The following is a 16,854-nucleotide window of genomic DNA, read 5'->3' on the forward strand; positions in this document are numbered from 1 at the left end:
GAAATACAACAATTGAGGACAAGGATAATATTTATGCTGCTTCTAGATTCGTTTCATTAGGCAAAGCCAAGATTATTAGAACTGGTCATTAGGTGGGTTTTCTATGTTTTCTAGTTTGCTTCATCTCTGAAGAATTTTCAGTATCTACAAGATCAAGATGTCTATAAACCAGAAGAAAGGGAGGAGAATAGTAACTCTCTGTGACAAAATTTCTCTTCTATTGTCCAAGGAGAACATTCTTAAATACCAATTTGTTTTTCTTCTTAATTTTTTTTTTAAAAAAATCCTTTTACTGCCAGGCATGAAAAAGATAGTTTTGCTAAAAGCCTGTAAGTACCCTCACCAATTGGAACTATCCGGCTACTGCGCACAAGCATCCTGGAGTACTGCATAACAATTAGCTAATCAATTACTAAAAAGAAAACCCCATCATATTTATGCGTATGTCAGTCACTTTGCTCTTCAGACTGATCAACTGACTTCAGACATAATCGGACAAAGATGGACTAAGTTCGACAGGTCACTGCCAGACACTTCATAATCTTATCTGGTATAAGAGAATGGAAGAGTATATCATGCTCATCTCCAGTTAGCCTTGTCTTTATAATTTGCAAGTTATGATACATTTAGTTCATTTCCGGGAGGTAGAGGCTCGAAGATTGATTCCAATTCAGCCATGTCGACATTCTCCAAACTCGAGGGGCACCACTTTGGATTCTGCAAATATCATATCAGCAATTGCATTGATAATATAAGATCTATTCTAACTAGAAATAACTAATTCGAAGTTAGATACATCTGGATGAATCCATCATTCAGCAACAAATTGTGAAATAAATTGTAATCTTTGCATAGAGGTGAAACTCAAGTGGTTACAAAGAAAAGATAACAATGAATACTTACGCAGTAGAAAGATAGATTACATTGAATAAGACCATATCAGCATATCTTCAATTAAAACTACCATAGTCCTAATTTTGGAATCTACTATAGATCTTACGTGTCATCAAAACCATGTAAGATTAGAGAAATTTCAAAACGCACCCCAAACCTCAGCTCCTTTTTCAAAATAACCCTTCAAGGTTTGTGAAGTATCAAATACTACTATTGAAAGACCTGAAACATCGCCTAGGTTGTTAACCTATGACCCATCTGTTACCTTAACCTTCACATGTATTGCCAGTGACCTGATGGCTACGTTACAGTAAAATTAGTGGTAAGCCATACCACCTATCCCTAATGGCACTCACTGCATCGCACACCATGAACTCTGATGATTGATGTTGCATCAGATGGAGGTCATTGGTATCCAAGACAACTGCATCTAACTGTATAAAACTAAGAGCAATATAACCCTGCTCTCTATGAGGTTGGAACAAAGTGTAGACTCCTACACTCTCGATGAGTATTATAACTGTTTGATCAAATATCAAGTAGACAAAGCAAAAGGTATGCTCTTACACCAAGCAAAAAGCCAACAAACTCAAATTTTTAGCAAGGTCGACATTGTTTTCTTTAGAACAATTTCAATGCAGCGGCCATGGTGGCTACTGGATTATAGCAGCACATACCTACTGTATGAATATTAGCCATGATTTCCTAACTTTAATCGGTATTTGCTAATGAATTAAGAATGCCAACATAATCGTTGCCCTGAACCTACTATGAATTGCTCTCCATCCAGAAAAACCTGAGCTCACCTAAGGATGAATTGTGAAAGACACTAACATATGACAAAATAAACACTGATCTGTGCAATTCCTCAGAACATTCCAAGGAGCGATGAATACAACTTTTTTAGCAATTAGCCAAAAGAATAAATTAGAAAATTCTTCACTAATTCATGTGAGTTCTGCAATCCCTAATGAGAACAAATTAGGAAAAGACAATACAAGCAATACAGTATTAAAATCATATTCTGAATATTTTATAAGGAATAAATTTCATTCATATATCTTTAGCTACCTGGTCCTTGTCCACCAAGACTGCTCGAACACCTTCAGCAAAATCGTGCCGAACTGAGGTTCTTGTAGCAATTCGAAATTCATCCCTCATTACACCCTTTAACTGGATTAGAAATATCAGTTTTAACTGAGATGCATACATTTGGCCAAATTATATAATTACCCAAATGAATGCAAATTTTCACCAAGGACTTACTTTTGATAAATAACTGTCCTTGTTTTCAAATGCATGTGCAACTTTAGAAAAATGCCTTTGAGTTATGCAAAGAGAAAAGGGAGCACCTTTACCAAGTCCCACAAGAGCATCATTGGCCCAGTCTGCCACTGACCGAAAATATCAACAGAGAAAGTGAATTTGAGTAGTGAAATATTTAAAAAAGGAAATCAAATCATTTTTCACACATATGGAGTGCAAAGGTGATGTCTTTGTAAAGAAAACATAAATGGTACACATGGCAGAACTCAATTTCAAAACTGAAGGAGCAAGCATCTGAACGAGTCTGCAATGGTGCTTGTATCAGTACAAAACTGAGTTCGGAGTTTTTTTCCTTCTGTTAAGAATTTTACTAAAGTGTTGGTCCATTAGTGTAGAAAAAAAGAAGAATCTAAGATGTATGTGTGAGAATACATAAAAGATAAGATCAAGAAATGCTAATATTATGAAACACTTTGGCATACAGGCATAGCACTTGTAGATGAAAAAATGAGAAAATAAATAAATTTAAAGGGTATGGACCTACTCAAAAAATGATCAATGGATGTTATCATTTGACAATTTGAGTGAAAACTCTACTTAAAGAAAATAAAAAATGATTTAAGGAATCAAGCATCTAGTAATATTGCTTGCACAAAGTTCAATGGATGGATACGATTCACATAGTTGACCTAAAACAGTTAGCATTAAAAAGACTTGTTTGTTGTAATTTCCTCCAGTGCGTGTACATAGACAAATTTTGATAATAAACAGAAACAATAAAGATCAATATTCACAACATAATTGACATAATTTTTTGTAGTTGGTGAAGAACAGAAGCGCCCATCTTCACTTTTTTCTCGTTCGAGCTTAGTACTTGAATTGACCTTATTCTAGCTGCATTATGTTATAGCTAGGATTAGTAAGTGCCCTTAAAGCGCAAAGGGTCATGTTTTATATAATCTAGATTCATCATATGACTGATAACATGTGTAAATCAATCATACTTGGATAAGTGATTAAATGCAAGGGAAGAGTTTTCCTATGAATTAACAATATTCTTCTACTCTTTCTCTCCTTAATTTTCTTTTTTGTTTTTTCATTCCCTCCAATTTATGATGGCTCCGCATTTCAGTTTCCTTAATCTACCTAAATGAGTTAAAATTTTCACCAAATTTGCTTATAAAAAAACTCAGCAGCATTGTTTTTGCAATTGAATGCAAGTTATGCTTTCATTTTCATAAAGCTCCTTTCATGTTTCTTGTGCTACATGAAAATTTTACTCCCTAAGGCTGCATTTACTTGGATGAAAGGTATCAGAGGGAGGATGGAAAGTCTACAAAACATACACATGATGATAGAGCTCCATCTCTAATTTTGTGAATCTTTTTCTCTGCCCTCCTGAATTTCCATCCAAGTAAATACAGACTAAGTGAACGAGTAGTTTTTCTATCATGAGCATTTATAATTTTTATGCATTAACTAACTTATATACACAAGAAACTAAATATTGGATCTCTGCTCTTTCAAATAAGAAGACAATTGACCTACTTCAAAAAAGCAAACCAGATAAAATGACTGAAAATATGTTGTACCTTGGTATCCTCTAATGCATCCTCCAAATACTAAGAGGAAAATGGGAAACTATAGTAGATAAACCATGAAATAAATAAGTCCTCCTCTCTTAATGTGCCAATCAAAATAATCAAAAAGGAGAAATACAAATATCATTTATAAGAAATAGTAAACATGGAAAAGATTATTTTCTTAGGTAGGAGAATAAGATCAATCAACTAAACAAAGTCGGTTAAGTTTCAGCATTCTAAGTGCTACATTAGACTGAAGATTCAGTCTAATGAGAAGTTAGCACCAAGGTTTCCAGAATAGAAAGGTAAAGAGATATAATCAACACTTCAGTTAGTGCATTTAACATGTAGTTGATGAACACCTCCAGTTAACATTTAACAAGTAGTGATTCACTTTAGTGCATACCTGGAGAATCAGAACTTTGTTGGTGCCTTTTCAACTCTTTTATTGTTTCGTGGACAGATTTATTTGTAAAACAAGAAACAATCTGAGGCAAAAGCATTTTCAGTAGGGAATCTGATTCAGGTTCTCTTCTGTAATAATCCAAAAGGTCCAGGACATCTTTGTCAGGGTCATTAGAGCTGGAAGCAGAAATTTACATTAGATTTTCAATAGCTTGTCTGAAAAACTGCAAATAACAATAACATGGCACGAGCATAGATGGAAATTTCACTCTTGGGGTATTATTCAAACAACAAGTAATGGTTCCATATCATAAAACATAAAATACTAAATAAAATAGTTGCAGTAGCAGTTAAAATTGCTCTCTCACTCTCATATCGAGAAACAGAATAAGATAAAACAAAATCATTCTTGTATGTGTATTTGTAATTTGAAGAAAACATGACCATTTCTAAAATTCAATGCTTTATGACAAATAAATAGTTTTTTTTTTTACTTTTATAATTAACTGCAAAAACTCACTATACTGGCTGAGTTTACACATTCTGAATGGCACAAGAAAATAGACATCCGAAAGGTGAAATTGCTTTGAAGAATTTCAATAATAAGCCCAACTTTCTGGTGGAAAATCATAGTTCTTGAATAACTAACTTGAGAGAATCAAGTTTCATGTAAAGCATACATGTGGATATTTTTTTTCCCGTGCCTTTTTAAAATATAGAATCCTCATTGATTACATACAAATTAGTGCATAAGAGGGCTTCCTTCAGCATGGCCATGCTTCGAGATGGCACATAATGTGTTCCAAGACCCATATACAAAGCATCAGCAGGGGTCGAAATTTTCTTCCCAGTCATTCCAAGATAAGCACCTGAATATAACATTATGAAAAGAGTAGATTACTGATAAAGGTAAATTAGCCAGGTCTTCTTTGTCATCATTCATGTAAGTAATTTAACCAAGTTTATAAAACTTAAAATACTATAAAAGTTTGATAAATACATGACTAATCTTAATTTACCTATCTAGCTGACAGACAGAGACATTCCCCAACATGGTAAATATTAAAAATGGAGATTAAATGGCATGGAAACTAAACAAAAGTTTAGTTATTTCTATTGTCTGTAATGCAGCATGCGTGGTTAAACTTTCCAGAACTCAGACGATTTATCACTACATAACTTTTAACTTATATTCAATAACAATGGTAGATCACAAGTATTCATTTGGCAAAGGCAAGGGTATTGTGTGGATTGATACAAGTGACATTGCTTGGAACTTATAAATCACTAGGCACTTACCATTTACTACTTTGACATGCAAAATTATGTGTGGACACAGAAAAATTGGAAATAAGATGATATACACAATTAAAGCCTCAATCATACTTCAAAATTCACATGAGTAATCTCTGAATCACTGTTTTAAAAGATAACATAACAGATTTCTGGATTATATTTTTCACAATCAAAATGACCTTGTTTATTTTCCAGGTTTAATTCTTTAGGGTATGAAACACAGAAGGGTTATCTGAAGTGGGATACGCAGATTTTGATGAACATCATTTCAACAAAATTATATGGATCTCATTTCTTGCACTGATGTGAATTACACAAGGAATTGAACTACAGCATGCAGGAGAAGTTGAATATCAACAGCATGCATTCACAAGATTTCAGAAACTAACCTACTGCCCCTCTTCCTGGACCACGTGCTGATATATAAGCAAAGCCAACATCTGGAAACAAACCAATTCCATTTTCCGGCATAGCAAGAATAGTTCTCTGTGATGAATATCAATGTCATGATCAAACAGAATAAGACTCAGACATGGTGCCAACAAAAATTGTGTTGGCAACTTCAATGTATCTAACAAAATATACCTCTGTTATAACACGAAACCGACCATGGCCCGACAAACCAATCCCAAACCCCATGGTCACACCATCCATGAAGCATATATAAGGCTTTCTATAGTCAGAAATTTTACATATCAGTGAATATTCTGCAGCAAATACCTGAAAATAATCAACTTTTAGAGCAAGACTGCATATCAGTGTTATAGAAGTTTCAACAACAGAGAACATTGACAATCATAGAGCTAATCTTGCAAATTAGGTTCATAAATCATAAGATACCAGATTGTAACTCATCTAGCACTTTCCTGTGGTTTCAACACATTCTAAATATTGCTGTAATTTCTTTATTGTGTATAAATTTTCTGATGGACATTGACTTTCATCTTTGTAAAGCTTTGAAGAGAAAGTCAACAAACTCAAAACATTCTGGAGAAGCCAAGGACCCCATTCATTAAGTTTAGGAGAAGATATTCGACTGAATAATGCATGCTAACCAGATAGACTGTTAGATAACATATTATGAGCAAATAAAACTGCTGTCCTACTTACAATAATCAAGAATGTTATCCGGTGGCAAATGGAACAAACAGAAATATATAAGCTGCTGACCTCTTAATGAGACCACTTCTAAAGTGTTTCTATTTAAGGTAAACCAGTAATGATACAAGAAACAGGTGCATAAGACATAAATGATTCTGTAAGAGAATAATAATCCTGAAGACAGTTGGACATAATTGAAGACATATCAACAACATAAACAAATATACATCCAGATAGAGCGATAAGAAAAAAAAACAAGCAGGTTTAATCACAGTCTACATTTTTAGCACTGCCAATTGAATGAAAATTAAGGACAGCGACTATGCTGTATAGAATCGTGTAAATGAGTGGACCTTAGTTCTTTCTGACAAATTGTATTTGGTAGCAATCTGCTTCACATCACCACCTGCATTTAGGTTACCTCAGTTATTACTCTGTAAATTGCCAAAAACACAAAAAGTTACTCAGAGTTAATCATATCTAGAAGTAAAGCAATATGCATCTGAAGTAGATACAATGCTTCAGTCTTGATATTTCCATGTAAGAAACTTTCATCCTATCCTTATCCATGAACTATTTACAACTCACACCAATGCTTCGGGGTGCACAAACACTAACACAAAATCAACAGAATGGAGAGGGAAATGATTTATGCAGAAGCCTAAAAGCTGTTCCCCAAAATGTACTCACCTCCAGCTGCCTTCTACATGGTCAAACTCCTCTGAAAGGCCTGTGTTTGATTCAAAAGGGCCCAATCATCAACAGGCTCCTCAGGAACAGCTCAACACCTACCTAGTATCCACCTCGGTCAAGGACCATGTTCCCTGCTAATGGTTGCTTAACACAATCCCAAGTTCGCCCACTCAAATATTCAAATCCTTCTCACCATTTATACAAGTGATTCCCCCACCTATCTCCATTAAGCAACACATGACTAGATCATAACCAGCATGAGCTATCCAAATTTATAGAACATGGGAAAGCAACAAATAACCCATAGATAGGTATCATTCAATTTCGCTGATTACTATAGATACAAAGAGGGCTCACATCCCAACAGGTTATGGAAGATACACAATCACTAAAAATAACTTTGTTATTCTCACAGTGTATTGTTCAGTGTCACCATTTTTTTTTCAAGCGTGACTGAAATAAGAAACAAATCTGAATCCTCATCTTTCTTCAAAAAATTTACTCAAAATCAATGTGTGCGCCATTGATCATCTAACAAAGACCCGATGCAATTCCTACATTGGACGATCGAATATGAACATCATCAGAGAGAATTAGGATGGGCTATCATAGCTTTCCATGAACACTACCCTAATTGCCACCCTTACTTCTGGACATGAAGCATGGCAACAATATTCTGACAAAAAAAGCAGGCAAGCTCCAACAGATTCCACGTCAGATAATAAAATTGGGACCTCAACCAGTAGTTGAGAAGAAAAAGAATTTCAGCTATGTTGGCAACAGAACTAACAGGAGGGAAATGACCTGAAGAAAAGGCTCGAGACGAACTGCTCTCCACAATAACACATTTGATTCTGGGATCAGCTTCCCACTCGTCGAGAAAATTAGTGTATTTTAAGTCCATCTCTGCATTCGCAAAAATATTGTGTTGCAACCCTCATCATTCATCGAAGCTTCGATCAAACAACAACATCAAGATATAGAATCACGAAATTCATTATTAAGCAAGAGCATATTTCCTTGAGGAATCAACAGCACGCTGAATTTTCAGTGCGTAGCAGCTCATTAGCAAGATGCAGATGTTATCGAAAAAGTTCTGCAGATGTAACAAAAGAGAACTGAAAGAGATACTCGCACATGAAATAGTAGGGGGGAACAACTACCGAGGTTCATGGCGTTGAGGGCTTTGGGCCGATCTAGGGTGATCACGCCGACCCCGTTGGGGAAGACGCTACCCTTAACGAAATCCTCCGTTGCGCTGGAGGTGACTGTCGTGCAACGGCGATAAATGGGAGCTTGGATGGTTAAAAGGCGCTGGAGATTATGGTGTCCGGCCGATTCGGAGTGTGAGCAAGCGATCGAGGAACGAGAGACAAAAGAGGTGTCGAGGAGGAAGCGACACCGGGGGAGCAAAGCACGCATTGTTGCGATCGCGGAGTTATTGTTCTGGACAGGAGGCGAGATACGGCGACGAAGTGGGGAGAGAGACAGAGAGGGCGGCGTTTGCTGGCGGGCTTGGAGCCTAGAAGGGGATGGGTTGCGCGTACGGCCCTCTTTTCTACTAGTTTTACTCGCTCTCCTTTTCTTCTGAGAGGAGGAAAATGATTCGCTATTTTCTGGCCAAGGTATCCTTAAACCGTTTTTATGCTATTTAAGAGTAAATTTTAATGTTTAATTGTTTTTTGAAAAGTATTTAAGTTTTTATAATTTACCAAGTGTATCTATTTTTCAATATGTGTTTGGACCCATTTTCTTCAGATCTATTACTGCTTAAACTATCAGAGTTGATTAAAAATGATTTCGTGATTCTATTAGTTATTATTAAATATTTTTTTAGTTACAAGTGATAGATGGTCTTTAGGATTGATAATTTCCTCCAAATCATCGTATGAATTTGATAACCGACCCAAATGAAAAAGGAAATGGATGGATTTTTTTTTAAATCTGATTAAATAATTGAATAAGAGGACTTTCGAGTTCAGATATAAAGATGGATCTGATAAAATCCTACTCATATTCAACTTGAATACTTATTAATAGTGCTATTTTTTAAAATTAAAGATCACAATGGTATTTTCCAATATCACAGCGGTATTGATTGACAATCAAAATTGATTAACGAATGAGAAACAAGTTAACGATTATATGAAATTAAAAAATAAATTATTAATACAGAGGATATTTGATCCTCCGATAAGTATGAAATTAAATGAGGATATAAAATTTAATCACAATAAGACCTATTTGTCATCCCTAATGGTCTTAAAGTCTTTAAATTTTGTGGCAAATAAATTTTTTTACACTTATAGGATTTTCATGAGTTCATCCATATTTGGTTTTTCAAATTTTGAACGTATGTCTCATAAACATGTCAAATAAACACTTTTTCTTCCATTAATTTGATATAATTTTAGTCAGTTGATTGTCCATAAACACTTTTGATTGAAAGAAAATATATAATAGAGGCTCATAGAAATTTAATCTCATATATATCAAATAAACACTAACTCTATAATCTATTCATATATTTTCTCTAATTTTGAATTATTCGGATTATCAAATATTTTAGGCCTTATAACCTTAAGCTAATGCCAAATAGATATTATCGTACTCCTAAAATTCTTTTTGACACGTATTCATTTATTTTCCATCCTCTATGATTATAAACTATTTTTTCTCCAAAATTATTTGATAGATTTAGAGACGTCAAATTCATGTCTGTTGGCTTTCAAAATTTTTCCAAGTTCATGTTTATTTTTCTTCTTCAGTGAGTATTTTGTGACCATCAAGCAATTTTTGTAAAAAAAAAACACTTTAGGAGTTTTCACTAATTATGTATGTCTATTTTTTTTCAAACTTTAAGCCTTATAAAATTGTTTTGTTCGTATTATTTTTTTCTTTCAAATTTAAGCCCATCAAATATTTTTGAGTAAAAGGAGTAGGCTTCATTCTCTAATTTTAGTCCTCTGATTTATAGTTGAGTTAATTACCGTGGAACAGACTTATTAAAATCGACAAGAATCGAATTTCTGTAAAATTGAGACAATGTCATCTCTCGACATGAACAATTACAACCTCTCGATTTATCTTCTCCCAAATGATCATCAGATCGATGGAAATACTAAGGTGACGGATTCTACTATGAAAAAGAGATTCTCTAATTTCAAACAAATGCTGTTCGATTTTGAGATAATTAGCTTTCGCAAGGAAAAGAAGTGAAGTCGAACAGAGCCTGGCTAAACCTAAAATTAGATAAAAAAGAAGCGTTGCGTCCGCTCGGGCGGTTCCCATTGAATGGTCTGATGGAGGTGATGTTCTACGTGAAGAAACAGAGGCACATAGCGTGGCCGTGACGACACGAGGATTGGCATTATTCAACTGCAGCTGCGCCTGCGCCTGCGCCTGCGCGCGCATGGGACAGCACTGTACAGTGCACAGGCATGCACAGCACGCACGCGCGACCACATGTTCGTACCGTTTACAAATTTGTCTGTCCCCGGATCACCGCCGTGCGACATTGGATTCCCTGCCGGCCCCCTCTCGTCGATCGCGATATGCGTGGGCTTCGTTCCGTCGCGGGATTTGCAAAAAAAGCAACGAGTTCCTGCGCCAAGTCTCTTGTTTTAGTCTTTGACGTGAGAATGTACCTGTTCTATATTTTGGGCAAACTTCCAATTGAAAGCATGGCCTTAATTTGCACTTGTTTTATTTTTTAATCGAATTATGCAGCAATAATTAACCAAAGTATATAAAATTATAATATTTTACCCGTAGCCGAAGCCTATGTGAAGTTGTGAGCTAAGTCAGCAATCAATTTACATTGGCGAATCTTGTATATATTGTGAGACTAAAAAATGATAATTTTACATTGTTGACAAAGCTTCGTTTTTATATTTAGACTAAGAGATTATTTTAGATGCAAACTAAATTTATTTTTTAGATAAAATTACACCACAAAATACCATCTTACAAAATATTTTAGATACCTCTAGGGACAAATTCTTATGCTTATACATTATTCGGATGTTAAAGTCAGACCTGTCTTTTTTTTTAAAAAACCAAATTTGCTATTATTTCAACAGACAACACGATATAAAGAAATAATGTTGTTTGGTGGATCGACCTAATATCTAGTACAATTTAGACTTTTTAAGGCATAAGAGAAAATTTCCATTATATATATCAAATTTTAAAATATAAATTTAATGAAATAAATAAATAAATAATAGGTTCTTATTTACCTATGGCTTGACTATAATAGTTGTGAAATATTTCAATCAGGTAATGTGTTTCTGGAGGCCTCTGTTTTTCGTACCTTATAAGTGTCATTTTGCAGACTTAAAAAAAAAAAAAGAACTTGGCCTTTATTTTCATTTCGACGTACACTTGGGACAGTGTGTTAACTATTCGCCAACTCCTTAATCAGCGCCTGCAATCGCTGCAGCAAATGTGTGGCAAACTGGAGCACATCATGAGCTCATCGTGACAATATGACAGCGGCTTCATTGCCTTCCTGGCTCAGGGTTCTCCTGAGCATGCATAAACGCATGAATTACAGTGTCATAATTCCCAGTGATAAACACACCTCCAGACGGTTTAATGAGTTTTCAAAATTATTGATTCTGAGAAATCCAATCCAACCAAATGCTGACACCTATTTCAGATCAACATCATAAAATATATATATATAAAAAGAAGAGGAACCTAAAAAAGAAATACGATAGACAAGTGGTTACCAAAGTCAGAGCGATGTGATCTATCCACAAGACAACAATCAATCAGTTGAATTGATAGTTGCTCCATTCAAGCGTCCTTTCAACTGCCCGCTTTGTATCAGAAAATTGAATAAAGTTTCCAAGATATTGTTTCCGTAGGAGCATCAACTGATGCGACTAAACAAATATTTTTTCATCAATAATGAGCGAACCGCATCTCATTGAGCTTTCAGAACGATTTCGAATATAAGTTTTTTATATGCTAGTCTCATCCAATGAGCAGAATGTGGCAGGAAACTGAAAATCATTTGGGTTTCTGTACGTTATTTGATCTGATCGATAACTTCGCCCCATACATAAATTAGGTTACAACCACGATTGATTGAAGAAAAAGCTATTGTCATGCAGGCTTAGTGAGTGCACCATAATGCAACTCACTGTTGGAGTAAGATTTACATCTATAATTGCGTCGAACTCTATTGACAATAATAACATGCAGCTTCGAGGCTGTGTTGACATTCTAAAGGGACAGTTCATGAGCAAGCAATGTTTTGCTCAAATATACTCATTAGAGGTCTGAATTGGTTGTACATCAATTCAGCTAATAAAAAAGCTGAAAAAAATGGCGAGCCATCATACTATTGGCTTACACCTTTTCTGATCAAAATTATTGCAAAAGATATTTCTCATGCATCAATAACGGCATGCACGCTGAGATCAAATTAGCAAACACATGAATGTACAGGGTGATCATCCATGGCTGTAAAGATTCACACGGACAGCTCTCGATAGACAAATGATCAAAGACTGTTACTGTTTACCGTAGCAATCTCAGCGTCGCATATCAAATGCAAGTTGCGAATTGAAAATCAACTAGCATGTGGAGCCATGGCTGTGTCCTCGAAAAGGATTGCCTCATAGTAGGATGGACCAGGAGGATAATACGAAGCAATAGTAGTAGCCTTCTCCAACTCTTCGTCGTTCAAAATTTCTATGTCACGGCAGTCACTGCTGCAGAAAGCTCTATCACCCCTGAAACATCATACAGTGTGGCATTTAGAAAGTTCGATTGCTTCTCAGAGCATGACAAGAAATTAATTGACATATGGAAATGAAACTGACCTATACATGTATATATCTTTCCCCTCTTCCAGCTTCTTGTTGCAGTAGAAGCAGAGGCTAAGAAAGTCATTGGAAGAACGAGGAAGAGAATGTTCAGAGGGCTTCAAAAGCCAGGCGTAAGGTTCTTGGTCATCACCGTTCTTATTCTTATAATTTTCTGGAGGAAAGCTGGGGCTTTCGATTATAAAATCTCCAAAAATGTGAGTTGTTTTAGGATTTGGACCATGGGATATAATGCAAGTGTAGTCCTCGGATCGCTCCATTTCGTTTGCAGAAAGTGACGTGATGACTCCGGAAGACGAGCCGATCGATGTAGGGATGAACCTAGCATATGTGTCAAAATTTATGCTCCGCATTGCGCTCTTCGAATCTAATGGAAAGACTTTAGAATTGGACAGCGGAGAGGATGATCCACTTATCTCTGCAGAGCAAGATCTCAACAACCCAAAATCTTTCGATTCTGATTCAGCTCCTTTGGATTCAAGACTCATCCTCGAGCTCCTTCGGAGATCAGCTGATTTATTGTGGAACTGTGAATAAATCCCATAGTCTTTCGGCAAAGATTTGGGGGCTTCACCAGAGGGATGGGTGTGAGATTTGGAGCATGCGATGTTGATTCTCATTTGTGGACCAAACAAGATGTTCCCACTTCCAGACATTCCCAAGAACTCCCCTGAAGACTTGTTCTCATCGCTCAGAACATCCACCAGACTCAGGCCTACCTTGTTACAGTCCCAGCATTTGGGCTTCCAGTCAAGGCTGGACGATTTAGGGAAACCAAGAAAAGAGTGTCCAGGGTTGGAGCAGTTCTTGTAGTCTAAAGGGGAAGTAGGACTCCTGCCTGATTCACAATCTGATATGCCTTTGGAATTGGAGCCCATAAAGATGCCAGTAACACTGAAGAGTGAGGTGTTCCTGGCCTTCTGAATCAGGCCATTAGAGGAGAACCGAAAATCTGAAAACGAATCAGATGATAGCTGCCCCGTGCTTTGATCTTTATGGACCTTGTTCATTGCCCTCAGCATGTCTGGAAGGCTCTGCTCTCTTACTCTTCCCAGCTCTTGAGTTCAAGACAACGATCCTGAAAACAAATTAATCAGGGAAAGCTAGTTCAGCAAGTCATTTAACAAGGCATAATGAACAGGTGCAAGTCTTCAGAGACGACGGAAAAGAAACATCCTCACTTTTGTTTATCCTATTTTTTCTGGAGTAGTGAAAGTTGAATTTTCTTTCTTTTTTTTTTGTAAAAAAAATGGAACTCACATGAAGGACAACCAGCAAACTTCAGCAGCAACAAAGATCCTTTAAATTTACACCAAAATCTTTCAACGTGATAGAAAATGAACGAGGATTTCAAGGATTGCGTCGCCGAATGGGGAAAACAGACCATGTAGTAATTACGTAAAGAAGAAAGCAAACCCTTGATCAATTAACAAGATCAAGCCAATTTAGAGCTCCACCTTGACTGCAAACAAATAAGGAAAAGAAGAAGAAGAAAGAATAAGATATCTCGACGACATTCCAGAGAAGCTAAGAGAGAACATATTCATCACGCTCATAAACAAGAAAACAAATCGTCAAATTAATAGCAGGAACAATAGAAACTAGTCCATCTTCCCAGCAAGACCAAACATTTAGGGGGGAAACATTTCGAGGCAAAATTTATTGATCGCAAATACTTCAAGAAATGCACCGATTGAAATGAGAAGCAAATGAGTAAACAGTGCGCGAGTTCAAATCGGAGAGTAGGGGTAACAACTCACCCACCTTTGTTTCCAGCTCCCTCCTTAAGCTTCCTTCCTCACAGGGAGAGGTCTATTCTCAGACCATCAGACGGACATGGCGATGGAGGAGAGTGCAGCGAGGAGAAGCCAATAAAAATAGGCAGAACCAAAGGCATCAATGCTAGCTTCCACTGTACTCCTCTTCTCTCTCGTATTGATTTGTCTGCATGTATCAAATCAAAGCAGTAGAGTTGTTATATGTTAATGTCGTATTTCAATACAGATTGCTTACGAAAACGTAAGCTAAGCTGGATTAACAAGATTAAACCTTCGTAATAATATTATTAAATGAATTTAAATTAATCACATATGAATAAAAATAAATAAATTTGCCAGCCCTGAGTGGATTTACTGCTTTTCCGTAGGTCCTAGAAAAAGCAGGCGCTTAAGGAAATAATAAATAAGTAAAAGGACGTTTATAAGAAATTAGACAATAGAAAAGCGGCTTTCCCCCTTTTAATTGTACCCAAGTTTGTAAATAGGACGACTCCATCATTCACCTTAACCAACCCCAATGAGCAATACGTACCACTGGCCAATGGGGCATCCTAATAAAGCACGAAACATCATAATAGGCCAATAAAATCTCTAAGCTGCCATCTCAATTGAAAAAACTACAGATTAAATGAGTTCAGAAGCATTTAACCAGTCGATTACCCATTTTTCATGCGCTTCCTAATGGCTCTCAACTGGACCTAATTAATCTTTGCCCCGATAAGAAATTCAGAAGATAAAAGGAAGAAAGAGAAGTTGCACAATCATATGGCATGATCTTTATCATTTCTTCACACGGACATGTGAGTGCTCCCAGTCTTTAGTCCATCGGCATTCAGCCATGCCGCAGTTTTTTTTTGTTTTTTTTTCAATTTACTTTTATAATTTCATCGCCTCTCTTTATATTTTTCTCGCTGCGATTTCTCTACTTTTTGTCGCTTTGCGTGACTCGCGACTTCCGCGGTTTCCGTTTCTCTCCCCAGGAGAGGACAACCAACAACGACCCGAAATACGAGGCAAATCCAACGTCCTCTGTCGTAGATTCCCTACTGTTCTCGGCATATGGACGGCCTGGATCTGCTGACTCAAAAGGCAATGTCGCTGCCGCAGGGGCTGTCGGGCCCAACCCGCACGTGCGCAGCACCTGTGGATCGTGGTTTGCGTCGAAGGTCGTACGTACCTCGAGCACAGATCTAGTTAAAGGAATTAAATCGACGGCCTAGATCATCAAATTAATTTTCTTTGTTATGTACTTTTCAGGGAAAAAAACTATGCGAGATGCCCCCGCTTCACGGGCGACGAGATATTCCCGCATATTTACGTGCGTATCGATTTTGTTATTATTTGATTGGATCGCAGACTGTAGAAAGAAGGTGGATGGCAACGAAGGGCAATTCAGATGAGTATGTTCCTATTTAGTACTCTTTATTTGTGATTTCAATTATTCCTAATTACTCCTCACACTTGCATCCTTAATATTAAACTGAATAAAAACAAAATGGGATTCTCTGTTTTAATATCAAAATAAAAACAAAAATAAAGTTCTAGTCATTGCACCCTCACTCGAGTCGCATAAGACGGGTCCTTGAATAAAATATCAGTTCCATTAGAATCATTTGGGGAATAGGATATCATCGAAGTCTTCTTTGAGCTTCCAACACTATGCGGGTGCGGTCTCTCATGTAATAGATCACAGTGCATACAATGCATTTCCGAAGCCCTGAAGATCTTAATCATGCTCAACCACTTGGATTCCACGCATATGTTAAATGCCGTGTGATGATTATCATGACAAGACTGCACTTTCTCGATTTATACAGAATAAAGTGACGGATCCACCTTTTTTGCAGAACATATGCTTAATTGTGCTGCCATTAAACAATGTGACTAATTATATAGTTGCCCGGATGACTTTATTTGTCTGACATAAACTTTAGGTGGGCGCCATTGAACGATACTAATAATTAGTAAATCTAGTCGATTAGATATCGGGCCCAGTTA

At 36.5% G+C, this 16,854-nt stretch overlaps 2 protein-coding genes across 3 annotated transcripts; both read right to left on the reverse strand.

Annotated features, from left to right (window-relative positions):
* Positions 1-397: 397 nt before the first annotated feature.
* On the reverse strand, positions 398-8,745 carry LOC141824560 (3-hydroxyisobutyryl-CoA hydrolase-like protein 3, mitochondrial). The gene is made up of 10 exons (XM_074711868.1): positions 8,402-8,745; positions 8,043-8,144; positions 6,899-6,951; positions 6,030-6,164; positions 5,834-5,930; positions 4,888-5,017; positions 4,150-4,325; positions 2,161-2,288; positions 1,966-2,067; positions 398-717 (listed from the first exon to the last, which is right to left on the reverse strand). Exons 1-10 carry the CDS (start codon positions 8,658-8,660, stop codon positions 616-618), a joined length of 1,284 nt encoding a protein of 427 aa, XP_074567969.1. The 5' UTR covers positions 8,661-8,745; the 3' UTR covers positions 398-615.
* Positions 8,746-12,543: 3,798 nt separating this feature from the next.
* On the reverse strand, positions 12,544-14,897 carry LOC141825464 (FCS-Like Zinc finger 10-like). 2 transcript variants are annotated; one of them, XM_074712849.1, is made up of 3 exons: positions 14,843-14,897; positions 13,076-14,156; positions 12,544-12,985 (listed from the first exon to the last, which is right to left on the reverse strand). In XM_074712849.1, the coding sequence occupies exons 2-3, from the start codon at positions 14,098-14,100 to the stop codon at positions 12,823-12,825; spliced, it is 1,188 nt and encodes a 395-aa protein (XP_074568950.1). In that variant the 5' UTR covers positions 14,101-14,156; positions 14,843-14,897; the 3' UTR covers positions 12,544-12,822. The 2 variants fall into 2 exon arrangements, with proteins under 2 accessions (XP_074568950.1, XP_074568951.1); XM_074712850.1 differs by lacking the exon at positions 14,843-14,897 and adding an exon at positions 14,339-14,410.
* Between the last annotated feature and the right edge of the window lie 1,957 nt (positions 14,898-16,854).

The sequence above is a fragment of the Curcuma longa genome, chromosome 3, assembly GCF_044706935.1.
Source record: "Curcuma longa cultivar G26 ecotype Majalengka, Jawa Barat chromosome 3, ITB_CL_G26_1.1, whole genome shotgun sequence".
Lineage (NCBI taxonomy): Eukaryota > Viridiplantae > Streptophyta > Magnoliopsida > Zingiberales > Zingiberaceae > Curcuma > Curcuma longa.